This window comes from Orcinus orca, chromosome 7, assembly GCF_937001465.1.
Source record: "Orcinus orca chromosome 7, mOrcOrc1.1, whole genome shotgun sequence".
Lineage (NCBI taxonomy): Eukaryota > Metazoa > Chordata > Mammalia > Artiodactyla > Delphinidae > Orcinus > Orcinus orca.
Window position 1 is genome coordinate 22598089 of NC_064565.1, and position 17043 is coordinate 22615131.

The 17043-nt window shown below is 46.7% G+C and overlaps 2 protein-coding genes across 8 annotated transcripts in view; both read right to left on the reverse strand.

Annotated features, from left to right (window-relative positions):
• Window positions 1-17043, reverse strand: part of NCKAP5 (NCK associated protein 5) — a 1039671-nt gene that overhangs the window by 93855 nt on the left and 928773 nt on the right. For 6 of the 7 annotated variants that reach the window (XM_033440354.2, XM_033440353.2, XM_033440358.2 and 3 more), the window contains 3 exons: window positions 12856-13044; window positions 4005-7765; window positions 3089-3266 (listed from right to left, as the gene is read on the reverse strand). In XM_033440354.2, the coding sequence (XP_033296245.1) occupies window positions 3089-3266; window positions 4005-7765; window positions 12856-13044 (4128 nt within the window). The remainder of the gene's footprint in view (window positions 1-3088; window positions 3267-4004; window positions 7766-12855; window positions 13045-17043) is intronic. The other variant, XM_033440356.2, reaches the window with a different exon arrangement.
• LOC117203915 (glycoprotein Xg-like) lies at window positions 27-2727 on the reverse strand. The gene is given in 3 exon segments (XM_049712537.1): window positions 27-2202; window positions 2204-2464; window positions 2722-2727. Coding segments are annotated over 3 exon segments (414 nt in total). The 3' UTR covers window positions 27-2055.

A 17043-nucleotide genomic window follows, 5' to 3' on the forward strand; every position in this document is an offset into this window, starting at 1 on the left:
GGGAGTCAAGTTCCAAAAAGGATAACTTTCTTTTTTTTTTTCTCTTACATGTATTTTATTTTTTAACATCTTTATTGGGGTATAATTGCTTTACAATGGTGTGTTAGTTTCTGCTTTATAACAAAGTGAATCAGTTATACATATACATATGTTCCCATATCTCCTCCCTCTTGCGGCTCCCTCCCTCCCACCCTCCCTATCCCACCCCTCTAGGAGGTCACAAAGCACCGAGCTGATCTCCCTGTGCTACGCGGCTGCTTCCCACTAGCTATCTATTTTACATTTGGTAGCGTATATATGTCCATGCCACTCTCTCACTTCATCCCAGCTTACCCTTCTCCCTCCCCGTGTCCTCAAGTCCATTCTCTATGTCTGCGTCTTTATTCCTGTCCTGCCCCTAGGTTCTTCAGAACCTTTTTTTTTTTTAGATTCCATATATATGTGTTAGCATGTGGTATTTGTTTTTCTCTTTCTGACTTCCTTTACTCTGTAGGACAGTCTCTAGGTCCATCCACCTCACTACAAATAACTCAGTTTCGTTTCTTTTTACGGTTGAGTAATACTCCATTGTATATATGTGCCACATCTTCTTTATCCATTTATCTGTCGATGGACACTTAAGTTGCTTCCATCTTACGTGTATTTTAAATGATGAAAAGTTGTCCATGACAGTTACAGAAAATGGATGGAGTTACCTTTTTTGGAAGTTCCATTTATGTATATCTGTGTGTAAATCTGTGTGTGTACACACACACACTTTTTAACAAGAGTTAAATTAAACTCCCCACGAAAACTCATATATGGGAATGTTTAGTGGGCGTCCTCACTTATGGGAAAGCTCAACAAGATTTGGGAAGAGTCATGGGACATTCGTATTAAAATAGGAAATACAGGCTGTCTTCAAATGGCTCCAATCTATATAAATCCAGGATGGAAGTCATGCAATTCTGAGACAGCTAATCAGGATCGTTAGTTTTAAGTTCTTTTCCGTTTTCACGAAGCTCTTTCAAATGCTTTCTGCTTTCAACTTCTCTTGGGAGACCTAGCTCTCAATCCTTAAGGGTGAGCACAAAGCATGCGTATTTGGAATTTTAACGTGTCCTCTTTATGAGATCCGGATTCTAGTGACTTTGGTTCTAATATTTAAACTCTAAAATTCTATCAGCGTTAATCTCAGCTGACTCAAGCTATACTCATCTGCCCAAACCATCCTTTTTCCTCTCCCCTAAAGTATTACTAAAATAGAAGCAAACGGCTAGTATACTTTTTTAGATGTTTGACGATAGAAGATCATGTAGTCCAGTAAAAAGAAAAGTATAAACCAAGGAAAGTACTGCCGTAGCCTTCAAAACTGGTACCCAAAGAGTATCAAAGATCAAAGATAATACCAAAAGCCTCAACATCTGCAAATCTCTATTTCTACCCGGCATTCTCCAAAACAATGTAGAAACTGTACTATTTCACAGGAAAAAGCACCCCCTGATCACTTCCCCGAGACGGTTTCCACATCAGCGATTTTGCACTTCAATTTCCAAAATCCAGCCTGATCCTCTGCAGATGACAATACTTTTGTGAGCTGAAATAACGTGCAAATTCTGCCGTTACTGTTGGAAATCACTCATTCCCGATTCACGGGCGGTGGTGAACGGGTCTGGATTTCTGACGTAACTAAGAAACTTACAGCAACGGCCAAGCTTCTCACCCCAGCTTGCTGGAAACCCAAACAGCAGTCTGTCTCCATCTTTTAGAAGCTGATGGCATTCCCGGCCCAAGACCCCCGTGCCATTCTGCTGCCCCTGTGCTTTGTGACCATGTCGATGGCCTGGGGTCGGTAGTTTCGGAGCTCATTCCAGAGCTGGAATCTCTCTGTCCAGATTCATGATGGAACCAACAGACCAAGCAATCTTTTGTACAACCCAAGGTCCAGCTGTCTACCTTATCACGATCGATCGAGGTGTCTGAGGAATTAGGAATTCTTGGTTAGGCAGCACGTCTATTGTAAACAGAAGAGAAAACCCTTCAGGGCAGCTGGTCAAGCCAAGAAGGAAAGGAACTTCACGGGAGTGATGAAGGCGGTTCTTGACTGGACGGAGCTTTTCTCAAAGCGATGGGTGGATTTTGAAGGCCTAAGATGTTTTCTGGTTCATTTGTCCTGAAGCAATTCCTCCTCCTGTTGTACTGGAAATAGCTGGCCGCTCCCAGGGTCCAGGGTCACCACCACCACGGACACGATAGGAGACAGGATTTTTGCTATCACGGTGCCTTGTGGGTTGCCGAACGAGGGATAGCTGTCTCTGCCGAGCGTGTTTCCGTGGCCGTCACGATGGGGGTGGCAGCTGCCGCCGCCGCCTCCTGCGGGCGGCCGGGGCCCGGGCGGGTAGCGGCCGTCCTCGAGGTCCCTGTCGCTCAGGAAACCTGGGCAGCCTACAGAAGCCCCGATGTGCAGCCTGCACGGCGGACCATGCTAGCTCCGGGGCTAGCGCCCAGTCCCAGGCCAGCCTTGATGTCCCAGCCGGGAGCATGGGGCACAGCTCCAGGCTCTGTCCCCTCTCCCTTGCCCTGCAGCATCCAGGCCTGGTTCCAAGGATAAGTTTCTTAAGTCTTAACACCTTCTGTCTTAGGTAGGATAAGTCGGTGTTTACAACTTTAGGAAAAATGCTTAAATCAAATCATCAAAATAGCCAATGTTGTCCTAAATTGCTCTGCACTTTTATTTTTTACAATCATTTTCGTTCCTTTTTGCGTTGCTGGAAATGATGGAAAGCATCATCAGGACAAATTCCCAGCACAAGGGTGTAATTGGAAGATGACACTCGCAGCATCATTTGCCTGCACTGTGATTATACCATCCTTCTGAAAAGAGAACTACAAAGGCAGCGAGAGTGGAGGGAGCGAGGCCCATTCCGATCTAACTGCCGTCACTCCGCTACAGCGTCACCAAGATTTCCCTCTTTTTTCTCTTTGGCTTTAACCTTCCCTTTCCCCCGTACTCTCCTGCCTATATATTTTCATCAGCAAAGGGTAGACAGAACCCAACTAGCCCATCTCAGAACCTGACACTTCATAACCAGGATGGTAAAAGACTTACCAGGGAGCCTTTCGGTATTTCCATATCTGCTTTGGTTTTGATGTTCTTCTTGTGGGTTCCTTGAGTGCCGATAGAGCTGCCGGGGACACAAGAGCCCTGGGAGCTGCCCTTTAACACGCTCCTGCAGGAAACATTATTTGATCCACTTTCGGTCTGTTGCGCTGCTTTCTTATCAACTCTGCAGGTAGAAAGTGATTCCTCTGATCAATTACATTGCTCGTCTGCAATCGCTCTACTTTTCCCAATCCTTTAATGTTTAAAGTAACCTCCGTGTGTCTCTTTGTCTTTAAACCCTTGAGTGGTAAGTGTGTCTCACTGGCCTTGGTCAAATCTTCATCTGCTATTCCAGTAGTGTGTCAATTTAGATTTGATAATGCAATGATTTATTTTTATTATGACTGCTTGTGAGATGGCGGGTGTGTGTGTGAGGGAATAGAGTAAAAACCACTGGGGAATGACTGCTAAATATATTTCTGGCTTAAGATCAGCAGAATCTGTAATTACCTCTGGAAAGTTTCTAAGTTTGCTCGGTACGATCAGTGGGGTCAGCATCCTTTAAAAACGTATGTGTAGTTTTCTTCCATTTCATGCCATGTGGGTATATTCATGATTTCTACTGTAGGCTGGATTTCCATCAACCTTGATAAAACTTACCATTCTTTAATTTCAAAGACCACTGGTTTGGTTACCAAAGTAATGTGGACTAAATTACCATTTTATTGCTAACTTTTATTTCATTGTTTAAATTCTGGCTAATGTGTAAAAGATTGCTACGATGAATTTCTGCTTGTATGAGAAACATGCTTGACTGGTATTCAGTATGCAGGAAACAAACAACTCTCCCTGTTGGGGGGTGAGGAGTGGGTAGGGTTCTGCACTGCCCTCTACACTGCCACCCTTTTTGCCAACACGCTACCTGTTTAGGAGTTCCGTCATAAAGGTATCTTTCGTTGCACACGGAACAGGGCTGGGTCTATTTCTCGATACCAACTTCACTTGGTCATAAATGTCTGGCGGTGTTTTCAGGTTATTTCTGTTTTGTAAACCACTGTCGGGACCATCTGCCAGCTCGATGTCCCTGTTAAGTTCGTTTTCCATCCCGCATTGTAGCTCAGGCTTCTTTTTCTCTTTCTTTCTCTCTGATTTTAGCTGTTTGTTTCCAAACCCCAAACCTTTTGCATCTTTCTTTTCTGCTTTGGCTTTGGAGACATCCATCTTCCTGCTACTGAGAGCCGGCAGTCTGCTCCTCCGAAAACCGAACCAGCTGGCAAAAGAAGGCCCGGGCTTCGGCTTCGCGTCCACAGAGGTGGACTTTGTTTGCACTTGGCCCTTTTCCACATTTTCCTGAATGCACAACATGACCTTTTCTTCGATTGTGGGTGAGAGGGGGGCTTCTGGGCTCACAACACCGGTCCTGGTTGTAGACGTGTCTGGATACCTTCCAGAAGTTTCTAGCTTGGAGGTCCTGCTGGTTTCAAAACTGCTGGGATGCCGTGTCCTTCCCGGACTCTGAGGGGCTCCCGGGCCGTCTTTTGGGGTGGACGGGCGCCTGCCGTGGTCGCTGCCTGCTTCCTCTGGTGCAGTCACCCTGGCACCTTCTCCCTGGGCGTAGGCCGGCTGCTCTTCTGTTCCGGGTGGGGCGAGGGGCCCTTCGGATTTTGGAAGGATCCTCAAAGGCAACTTGCTTGGACTCCCGTGCTGGCTGCTGGAGCTGCCTGTACTCCCCAGGGAGCCCTGCCTGGAGGAAGGATGCCCCAGGGGCCTCCCAGCACCGGGGAGACCGTCAGACACGGGGGCAGACGCGGTCTTGCTGGGAGCGCCTTCCGTGCAGGAGCTCTGCCGGGTGAGGGAGTTGCCCCTCTCAGCAGTGTTGGTAATAATCTGAGTCCGGACCTTGCCTGGCCCTTCCACGGAGGCCGTGGGGGGCTTGTCCCCTGAGTGAGCGCTGAAACTCTGGCTGCGGGCTTTGGCTCCGTTCATGCCTAGAGCTGGTTTTAGCAGCGGTTTGTTGGAGGACAGGGATCTCTTCACAGACTTGTTTTCTACCGCATCTTTTCCATCGGCCCCAGGCGTGCTACTTTCCAGTGACTCTGGCGTTGCTGTTTCGAGGGGAAGCCCTTCGGCCAAACTCTCCTGTGCTCGTAAACCCAGTGGAGACGCACTTCTTTCGCCTCCTGCGGTCTCAAGGCTGCTGGCGTTCCTGGAGGTCCCTGGCTTATCCTTGCTCACAGCCGCTGAACTTTTCGAGGCTTCGTTGAGGCTGTCTTTTTCATGTTTCCCTGGCACTGTAGAACTCTTCCTGAGCAACTGGGGAGACTTCATGAAGACTTTGAGCCCGACGGGGAGGCGAGTTTTCAGTCCTCTCTCATGCGGGTTTTGACAACCCTGCGGGGTGTTGTGGCTTTTGGAGGGTGCTGATGAGGGACTGCTAACCTGAGATGATGGCGACTCATTTACCCCTAAGAAGGCAGGCTTGGGGGGTGTGGAGACACTGTCATTCAGCTGTCCTTTTCTCGCTGGAGACACACCTTTGGAAGATGGTATTTCCAGTGGCTCATGGGTAGAAGGACAGTTCTTGGGAGTCCGTAACCCTATGTCCGTTTGTGTGGTCCCAAGTGTTTGGTGAGGTGGGGTTTTGGGGACACTTCTCTTTGGGGAGACCTTTGGGGGCCCTGGGGCCATCCCAGCAAACGAGCTGGAGGGGCTGTGAGCAGGACATCTGGTTTGGATCGCTGTTTCTGTGGAGGGCGGAGGGGGAGCGAAGACTGGCTTTTTGAAGGCCACAGAAGGTTTCTTCCCCTGCACTTCTGTCACAGTCTGATTAAAATAAATAATTGGAGCAGAGGATCCTTTCAGAGGGGGGGATTTCAATACTGTCCTCGCCGCCTCACTGGGGACCCCGCTCTCTGGCTTGGCCCATGAAGGTGGCGACAGATAGTCGTAACTGGGCCTGGCGAGCAGGGAGACCGACCTGCCTGGAGGGGACGGCAGGGAGGGCGATCTCAGCCCTGCCTCTGGCCCCGGGTCACAGTGTTTATCCCTCGTGGGGGGCTCGCCATCGTCACTCGGCTGGGCGGGGGGCCTGGGCAGCAGCTGTGACGCTGGAATCTGACTCCTGGAGTACTGGGCCCAGTCCCTTCTGCTGAAGATTTTGGAGCCGTGAGGGAGCTGGGTGGAGGGTTTTGGAATGTGCGAATCTGGCGTTAAAGCAAAGAGGGGCTCTGGGCCTTCAGACTTTTTGAACCGTGAGAGTTTCCCTGGAGCTGGTGATCTCTCAAGAGGCACTGGGCCAGCTGAGGGGACCGTGAGGGCGGCTTCAGGCTCCATTATCCTTGATTTCTGAGGTGAAGCCTTGCCCCTGGTAGGTATTTTTGTCAGACTTTTCTTCTGATAGATGCCCGTGGCCACAGAGGACCTAGAATGGCTCTGGCATGACGGAGCGTGGGTTGGTTTGGTCAGTCTTTGTCGCTGAGTGCTTTGCGTCACTGTCCCGGGGTGGAAGGATTCAGCGGGTGTCACGGCAACATCGTCTACTTCTTGTCTTGGAATGTTTCTCTCAGTTTCCTCTTCAGATCTCTTCAAGAAAGGATAGTCTCTAGCAGCAGCCCCTGGCTGTAAGTGAGCAATTCCCTGAGGTAAAAGTTCAGTGTGTTCTGTCTGGGGCCCAGCAGGGGCCTGATGGATGGAAATCTCCTTTCTGGTAACAGTGACCAGGCCAGTCTGGTGAGAGCTGAACTCAATGGGCTCGCCATCTTCTGCATCAAATATGACAGTAATACATTCTTCTGAGGAAGTCCGTTTTACAACCCTTTGCTGCTTAATGAAACTAAACGTCTTTGGCCTGCTCTCGAAGTGGACGGGCACTTGTTTATCTTCCTCCTCAGGAGACCCACGTTGAGATCTTCCGAATCCCACGTGGACGTCCAGGTTCTCCACAGACTTGTCGGCGTCCACAGTCAAAGACACGTCGGAAGGGCTTTTCTCATCACTGCTCTCTATGTGCAGCTCATCCAGGGTTTCGGTGTCATCAGTGTCTGAGAGCTGGAGACTGACAGACAGGCAGCCCTCGCTGTGCGGGTCCCTCTCTCTCTGTACCTGAGGCCCCTGCGCACTTGGGCACTGCTTCCGCTCCGAGGGACAGCTGCTAGCACAACTGGTCAGCTTCTCGGGCCTTTCCCAGGGGTGGACGGAGGAAGTGACTTCTGAACAGTGTCTGCCATTCAGCTCCCAGCCAAAGAGACTGTCAGAAACACTGTGGGTTAATTTACAACCGTGCAGCCTGCAGCCCTGGTGCGGAACTGCCTGGAGCGAGGCTAAGGAGGAAGGGTCCTCTTCGGCATCGTCGTGAGCATCTGTGTCGTAAGCAAATGCCTTGTGGGGCTCCTTGCAGGGGCTCCCCGTGTCCGTGGGTTTGCAGGGGGGATGTTCCTTGAGGCTGCTACTTTTAATTGCTGGCGAGTAGATCCCTTCGTTGGAGTTCATGCAATCTTTATAACCCCATTTGGTTATCACTGATGGGGGTTCAAGTAACACTTTTCGCTTCTGGAGCTTTCTGAGTCCTTCCAAAATGTGGCTTTCCTTGATGCGAGGCGGAGGTAGTTCATCTGTGGGACTAGCAAAGCCACTCGGGAGCGAAGAGTCAATACTTAACCTTTTGTCCCAATTCTGTGATGACTGCTAGGAGAGAAAAGGAGACATGAGAAATGATTGAGCTCTGTGGATCACCAATTTATAAAAGGAAAAGGCCATCATTAAACTTAATTCGTTCTAGTGGTTGATAAATATTCACATATAAATGCATTTATTCATTAATTAATTCAAACTAATTCATTAACTACGCAGCGAATCTCTACCTTGCCAGGTCCTGAGCTAAGCAGCATATGATTTAGATAAGTAGAGGATGAGGACCCTGCTTTCAAGGAGCATGCAACCCCCAGGAGGAGTTGAGCTCAAGGAACCACAAGTCAAGGGATCATATGAGACATACAGGGGTAGCAGGTACTCCAGAATTTCAGACGAGGGAGACCACATGTCTGTTTGGAAAAGAAACACAAAAAGCATATAAGTTTCCTTTTCTTTTCTTTTCTTTTTTTAAAAAATAAACCTAGCCCTAGAAAGAGAGATAGGTTTGCCTTAGTTTAAAAGTAGAGGAAATGATTTCCAGGTAGAAGAAATGGGAGGGCAAAGACCTGAATTGGAAAAGTATGCTTAAGGAACACTTAGGGAGTAACCAGAAGACACTATGGCTCACTGCTCAGTGTATACGGCAGGTAAAGAGGGTAAATGGAAAAGTGAGTTGGTCCCTGCCTTTACGGTCCCTTCCATTCTAACGACTGAAAGTTAGAATGCCATGTGGCTTCATGACTTTACTCATTGATAGGCAGTGAACATCTGTGAAATGTTTACACAGATAGAGCAGCTGGGCATTTGCTGTTAGAACTCATAGCAATGGTTCACCTACTAACTTCAAAAGGTCAATTTCCTGTTCTTCGTATTTCTCCAAATACCAGTGTTAGTTCTGGAGAAGTGACCGAGAAATGACATAGAAAAAAACATGGCATTCTACTCAGACATTCATATTTATCAAATTACTGCTAGCAAGAAACAGAATGGCAGAGGAGGAAGCTTACACTGACCAAGCATTTGCTGTGTACCAGCCCCTGACCCGGTGCTTTGATTTAATTTTCAGAACAATACCATGAGGGAGACATTATCAGTTCTATTTTACTAGGCGGGAAGGTGAGATTCAGCAAGATCCGTCCTTTGGAGCTCACATAGTTAAGGAACAGCTGGAGCAAAGGTTTGAACTCTGGTCTCCTGGGTCCTTCCTATGACTCACTTCTGAAGTGGCTGTGTGGAGATCTGAACCCAGGCAATCTGGCTCTAGAGACTGCACCGTCAATCTGGATGCGATACTGCTGGAATGAAGCTTAGCCTCTGTTCTACCCTCTGTATTAGCCAAAGTCATAATAGAGACCATAGGTTATTCCAACACCCCTCTTTTGAATGGAACTTGCGGAGTTTAATCACAAACCGGCACTCGGGGAAACTGGGAGGCTCTGACCTAATGACTTTTTTCTTTTAAAAGGCTATATAATTAACGATGAAGAATGTCTATGCATGAATCTGGTGGTTTCAGATGTGCACTCTGCACCAGTCTTGGCTAAGAGTACAGCTCCTGTTGGCATCTCCACACCAGCTGCCCCGCTGCTCCAGGACTCTGAACACCTGAGCGCTCATAAGCAGAGGTCAACTCCATGTCAGAAACTTGCCTTGGAATCTCAGCTTTTTAGTAAGCTGTGAGCATCTGCTTACATCTAAAACTTTCTCATAAAAATTTTATGATTGTTAAAAATCATAAAAATCTTGTCATCAACAATATGTCTTGTTTATTTTTTATATGCATATTGGTTTTAAGTCAAATTATATATTCTCTTTGGAAAATTCTCCAGGGTCCGAAGTTGCTGTGCATAGATTCTATTTTGGTGATGCTTCCCCTTCCCCCTCCTCTTCTGCTGTGCCATTAAAAGCTCCTTCGGAGATCAGAAGAAACCCCTTCGGTAAGTCTGGGTATTACAGACTGACCAGTGAGCAGACTGCCACAGCTTGGGTTTCTAAGAATTTCCATGATCCTGATGTTACGTTCACAAAAAAGAAGAGAAGCCAGGCAAAAGCACCCTCTTAGAGCTTGAAAGGGGCAGATTTGTTCACGCCATAGATGTGCTCTGTGTCTGCCTACCCACTTCCCTTCTGCCTCCCCGCAGCCTGCCCATGCTGTGGTCTGCGTCATCCCAGGGCCCAAGGCTGCAAACCTCCCAGGGCCCTGGCTCCCCACCCTGTGAGATTAGCCACATTCCTCCAACAGTTTTCCAAAGGAGGTCATGGTATTTAATAGCTTGAGAAAGGTTGAGGATAATCTTGAAACTTGAAAAAAAGCATGAATCCCCTATGGGGGAGATGGTGGAACGAAGCTGGCATTTCATATTGGCGGCTTCATTCTTTGCAGGGAAAAGTCAGAACACAGTTGCTCTGGGGAGCAGGGCAGCTGGCTGAAAGATGCTGCTGCTAAGGTAGGAGCCTCGGTTTAATGCCCACAGTTCTTTCCTATTTCTTGACTAGACAACAGTTTTACATACTCTTTTTTTTTTTTTAATGACATTCTTGGTCTTAATGGAAACAAACCCATCCCAACAACTGGGACTCCTCCACGTTTTAGGCTGATTCAAGGAGGTCAGTCTAGCAGAATGGTTAAGGTTCTGGAACCAACTGCCCAGCTCCGCTTACTGGCTATGAGACCTTGGGATGGATATTTAATTTCTCAGCACCTCAGTTTACTTCTCTGTGAAATGGAGGAAATAGGAGAACCTACTTAATAAGCTAGCACGAGCATTAAATGAGCTAGTACTTATGAAGAGCTGACAAAGCTGACATGTGGTCATTACTCAATAATACAAGCCAGATTCCTCCATGGAGGGCAGGCCAGTGTATTTCATGTAGGCTTCCCTTCTGTTTCTACACAAAAAAAAATTAAAAAAAATACTTATGAACTACTAAAGAACCATTGGTCATATATTTGTTATTACATAGGTTAATATTATATTCACATTCAAATTTTTATTGTATGAATTTATTATGTAAGTTAATACTAAATGAGTACCTGGTACATGGTAAGAACTTAAGAAGTTCCTTAAATAGTATCAACTTAAAATGTCTTCAAGACTTCTTCCCTGGTGGCCCAGTGGTTAAGAATCACCTGCCAATGTAGGGGACACGGGTTCAAGCCCTGGTCTGGGAAGATCCCACGTGCTGCGGAGCAACTAAGCCCGTGCACCACAACTACTGAGCCTGGGCTCTAGAGCCCGCGAGCCACAACTACTGAAGCCCGTGTGCCACAACTACTGAAGCCTGCACGCCTAGAGCCCGTGCTCCGCAACAAGAGAAGCTACCGCAATGAGAAGCCCGCGCACCGCAACAAAGAGTAGCCCCTGCTCGCCGCAATGAAGAGTAGCCCCTGCTCGCCGCAACTTGAGTAAGCCCGTGCGCAGCAATGAAGACCCAACGCAGCCAAAAATAAATAAACAAATAAAAATAAAATAAAATAAAATAAAATGTCTTCATGAGACTGGGTCTAGTTTGCTGGATCCCTGATAATCAGGACTTTTCTCTGGGAGATGTGGCAGGCACGCTGGTACTCCACAGCCATTTTGAGATGGGACACTGTTAAATCTCCAGATGATGGCTAACGGAGTGTGTATGAAGTGTCTTAAGAACCTTATTTCTCCTCTTTCAGGGAAGAGATGTCCCTAGGATATCGAGGGTTGTTCTAACTGGAAAAATGTCAAGGAAGAAAGAAAAGAAAAGAAAAGAAAAAAGGCTCAGAGAGAGAGAGAGAAAGAGCTGTGAATGAAAAGAGCAGAGCAGGGGGCTCTGGGAGCCAGCAATATTCAGAGACAAAGAGAGGGAACATCCCCCACCACCACCACCTCCCCAGTCTGCTAAGGGCCAGGTTCCTAGCAGTCATTATTCAGAACTCCGAACAGCTCCTTAGAAGGAGCAATTCTGATAACACCCCAGCCTCCGCACTTTGCACTGTAAGTCTGAGTCCAAGGGAATAAGCTCTAAATTCAAGCTTGCAATCTTGTTCTGAGTTCTTGTTCAGAGTATGAAAAACCTCCTCCCTCACCCAAATTTTCTGGCAGTTATGGAATTTCCCTGGTTTCTTTTGCTTCTGAAGTCATAAACTAAATTTATACAGATGACAGAAAACCGATCTCCAAATATTCGAACTCAGGGTTTCCATTCTCCTGTACTCTTTGTTTCTCTTTAACATTAGGAAACTGCAGAAACAGCGATTCCAGATTCTTGGCTTATACCAGTGTGCAAAGATGTTTATTCAGATCATGAAGGAATCTTCAGCTGGGTGAGCCCACTTTGCAGATGGAGTCATTCCAGCCGTAAGAGTTATTTAAAAATCTGGTAGAGGAACTCCTGGCATCTAAGTAGAGACATGCTCGACTTTCACTGAAGCCATAGCGCTTGTCGTCTACCATGGAATTCTCCCTCTCTACTGTGCCACCCTCCAACTTACAGCCATAATATTAGTGTTTTAGGAGGCTACTGCCTTGATTAAAGGTCAATATAATACATGCTATTTTTGAACAGTAAACTCCTACAAAGCTAATGATACTTCCAAACCTTTCGGCCATCCATTCGGAGAGAATGCACCGCTCTCCCTACTCTCTAGAAGAAAACCTTTTCTTTGAGTTCTCACGGGACGCTCAGTCTGGAATGACCTGGCACGTGGGCAAGTCCACTCTCATTTGCAGCGGACATTAACAAGTCTCTCTGAGCATCACAGGCGTGATGTCCATAAAACTACTTGAAAATGTCTTAGTCGGTCTGAAGCGTGGTCAGTTCCATTAGGCCAGGGCTCCAGTTCCAACTCGATGTAAATCTGGGAATTCGGTGGGCTCCACCAAAGCACAGAAGGGAAAATGTCTTTCTCTCCCAAACTCCCTCCCATGATGGCCTCGTCATCTGAGGTTGAATCATCACGCCACTTCTCACTGGCTGTGTGACTTCTAGCAAGGAAATTAACCGTCTCTAGCCAATTTCCTCTTCTGTGTAATGGGGAGAAGTGTAAACAAACAAGAACTCAGCAAATGGTCATTTCCTTCTTCGCCTCCCTCCCACCTTCCGCCTTCCTACCGGAAGAGGCTTCTTTTCTGGTTCTCTCTGACGCTGCAGTGCCCTGAAAGGAGCCTTACCCTTTTCCTGAGGTTCTTCCCATCATGCCACGTGTAGGAGGAGCCGCTGGAGTATTCGCTGCAGGCGCTCGAGAGAGACAGCTCGCTGCTGCTACAGCTGCTTCGAGTACAGAGATGACCGTGGATGGCAACCCCCATGCCAGGGCGTTTCAAAGCAGGGGTTCCTGATTTTGTGTTCAGCTGGCATTCCTAAAAAAAGCAGGACAGCTCTGAGCGAGGACTTTGCTAAGGGAGAGAGGAAATCCCAGCTCAGCATCATAATGAGGTAGGAACGAATACAGCACTGTGGTTAGAAACACAGACTTTGGGGTCGACAGACTAGGGGTTCAAATCTTGGCTATGACTCTGACTAACATGCCTGGGAAATGATGTCATCTTTTAGAGCTACATTTTCTTTTTTAAAAAGTGAAGAATAATAATACCGCGCACCGTTTAGGGTCACTGCAAGGACCAAGTGAGTTTCTAGATGAGAAGCATATAGCATAGGATCTGGCCTAAGCAGGTGCTCACTTATGATGAGCTGCCATCACCGTTAGGCAGAAATATGACACTGGGAGTGTTCCATTTTATCCAGTCATGCTGGTTAAAGAATCACATCAATATCAAGACATGACTTTAATGCTACAAAAGGAAGAAGACAGAGCAGCATCTTTGGCTTAAGGGTTAAAGAGCATGGGCCCTGGACTGGAGTCTAGCAACCTGGCTCTCAGGCTACCAGTGCCACCAGATATGAGATATTGAGAAAGAAAGCATTTAACTTCCATGGACCTTATTGTCTTCTGGCGTAGGGTGGGACAGTTCTCCCAGATCACTCTTATAATCCCTATGGCTCTGATCATTATAAGTCTGGGATCGAATGCCCAGGAAGCCATGTACTACAACGGAACACCAAACCTGGGAATCATGAGGCTCTGTTGTAAAGATCCCAGGACTCTTCCTATCAGTTGGCTATCCAAATGGTAAAGATTCTCACATCAAACAGATCTGGGTCCCGCACAGAAGGATCCAAGCAGCTAGAATTCTAGTGGGTCTGCGTAAGGCACAGGTGACAAAGCTGCAGACACCCCAGAACACCTTGACAGCCACATTATAGGCCCCTAATGTAACAGATGAAGCTCCGCTAACTGGACAGGCTAAATTAATTTAGCAGCCCGATCACAAGAATGGGATCTCTCCATTACAGTCTCATTCCTGTCCCCTATCTAGAAAAGCTTTGTCTCAGAAACTCATTGATGGGAAACCATCTGTCTTTGTGTCACTGGCAGAATGGCAAGTCTCTTACTTGTGCAATCTATTGACACTTTATGGCTGCCTTTAGTACCTGAGTACATATCACTGTTCTCCAAATGCAATTCCAACTGACGATGACTAAACACCAGCTTGGGGAAGGAAGGCAATGCTGTTCTGGGAGCACTCGTGGTCAATAGGAAATCCCTGCATCGGTACAGAGGGCATGTTTAATCTGCTGTCTAATCAATCTCCATAATGCTTAATAATGTTAGATTTTCAATATCAGGCATCTGCCTTGCTATCGATACTTCATTTTGGCTGCACGATAATCTCTTTAAGTGATCTGAAAATGCCAAGGAACTTTACTACTCTATTTTTCCCCCTGAAATTTGGCTCTAAATACCACTGAAAGGAGAAAGTCGTCTTAAAATCCAGCTTTCAGCAATACTTATTGATTTATGACCTCATTTACTGCCAGATGTAACTTAGTTAAGGGGAGTTCACGTCTGTATCTCAACAACTACCCTCTGCCCGTGGTCCCAATGCACAGGAGCACGATGCAGTTAGGCCTCAGGCACGGCACACACATCTGGAACATGCCCTGAACAGACTTGCAGAAATACCACATCGTGAGCCACTTGTACTTGTGCGTCTTCTCTTTTCTCCGTCCCATTCTCTGGTATTTTGCTGTTTGGTTCAGCAGGGTGGTGGCTTTTATTTAGGACTACCTCTGCTCTGAAACTTGCGTCTACTATCCGGAGAGAGATCACACCCATGTCCTTTGAGGCCATCCGATCTAAACTTCTCCCATGGCTTTTTTCACGCCCTGCGCAGGTGTCAGTCACCGTTTATATTCTACCTTTTCCCAAAGTACTGAAGCTTATCTGTGATTTCTCTGTCTTTCCCATCTATACCTTCCCGCCTCACCTATCAAAATACTGTCTATTTTTACAACTCAACTCAGTTCCCAGGCCTCTATTTAACAAATAAGCTTCCTTGCCCAGTTGTCACACATGTGTGTACCTCGATACAGATGTTGGATTAAGATGACAGGACTAGAACTCAGAAGATGAGCTGGAGGAGGGAGGCATTGTTGCCTCTCCCTTGACCTTGAACTTGAGATGCCCAGATGTGATGGAGGACACGGTTGGGAGGTGGGGAAGGCCCATCAATGTCATGTGGGTCAGGCAGGGCTGGGGTAGTTATGCATAGAAGTGTCCTCTAAGCCGGGCTTTTCATCCTTTCATGGGCACAGAAGTCATCCCCGATCTTGTTAAATACAGACGTTGATTCAGTAATTCTGAGGTGGGGTCTGAGATGGAGTATTTTAAGAAATTCCCAGGTGCTTTGATGCTGCTGGCCCAGGGCCTGTGCTTTGAGTAGAAAGCCCCTAGCCTAGGAGGAGCGATGAGAGATGATTACCTCTCATGTGCATTACTTGGTAGCAAGTTGTGTGTCTCACAGTGTGACCTGGGCTATGCTGAGGAGGATGAAAGGAGTGGTGTGAGCCCTCCCTTGGAGCAGTGTACTGGGGAGGGTGTGTGTGTGTGTGTGTGTGTGTGTGTGTGTGTGTGTGTGTGTGTGGTGGGGTGATTACAGAGTAATTCTTTGCCAAGAAGAGGAAGGGGCGAGTCCTCTCTACTGGTAAATTCTCCCACCTTTCCGTGACCTTGGGCAACCAAAGTTGGAATTTAATAAGGGACCCAGAATCTCTGACATCATGGCTGAAAAGTGAGCTCCTCTGTCCTGAAGTTTCTTCCCTCATCAGCACATGATCATCATGTAGGATTACCTGCTCCAATAAATAACTGTTCTGTGATTGAGCGGCTGAACACCAAGGCCACTTATAAGGTTTAAATCCTGGCTCTCTCACTGGCTAACTCTTTGACCTTGGGAAAATTATTTAACTCCTCCATGCCTCAGTTTCCTTCTTTCTACCTGGAGATAATGAAAGCACTTACCACATAAGATCAATGTGAAGAGTGAACAGCCCCTGCCAATTAGCAGTAGTTCACTTAATGATACTTAGTAATTATTAGTGACAGTAAAACTTAGTAACTGTCAGGTTTTACTACTATTACTAAAAATGTTTCTTTTTTTAGTATGTGTGTGTCTTGGCTTTTCAACAAAATTATACTTTATAGCGTCCCTAAGGGACCATGCATTACACTTCTTAATATGCCATCATGGTCTTACACGTGGGCGCTGTGATGAGAAACAGCCAGAAGTGTGTGAACTTTATTTCCACGGGTCACTGACGTGACCTTCTGTAGAGACACACCAGTAGGCACTTTTCTCTATTCTCATTCTCCACCTTCGCCATGTTCTTCTGTGGCCGTGGCACGCGGCCAAATACTTAAGAACGCAAGAGGGCTAAAGCAGCGGAGACCTCGTTATGGCTCCTAACTGTTAGCAGCTACTGTGTTACGTACATTTTATATATTATCTTATTTAATCCTCACTACAACTCTCAGAAATAGAAAAAAATCATCATTTTTTCTCATTTTCCAGAAGGGGAAGCTGAGGCACTGAGGTGTTCAAATCTTGTCCAAGGTCACCCAGTCAATACAACATTCTGATGTCAGGCCCAGGTCCCAGCCTCTACGATATAGCTCCAAGTAAGGCCCCTGACAATCAGCAGAACTCCTGCACGTATACAGACTTCCTTCCAAAACATCCTCCTGAGAAGAGTCGTAATTAGTAATAGATAATGATTATCATTAAAATTCTTCTTTGCCACAAGATGTATGTTGTTTCCGTTGCAACATTATCTTAATTGTGTTGATTTAATTGGCAAAGTATACCATTTACACTATTCAAAGTGTCTTTTTCCCATAGTGTATTTTAGATTACCACCTTGAAGCACTCATATGCTTTAACATCCTTACTATGAGAAATGCAATACAAAATCCATAATTTTAGTTAAAAAAAGGAGAGAGACACAGAGAATGAAGGCAA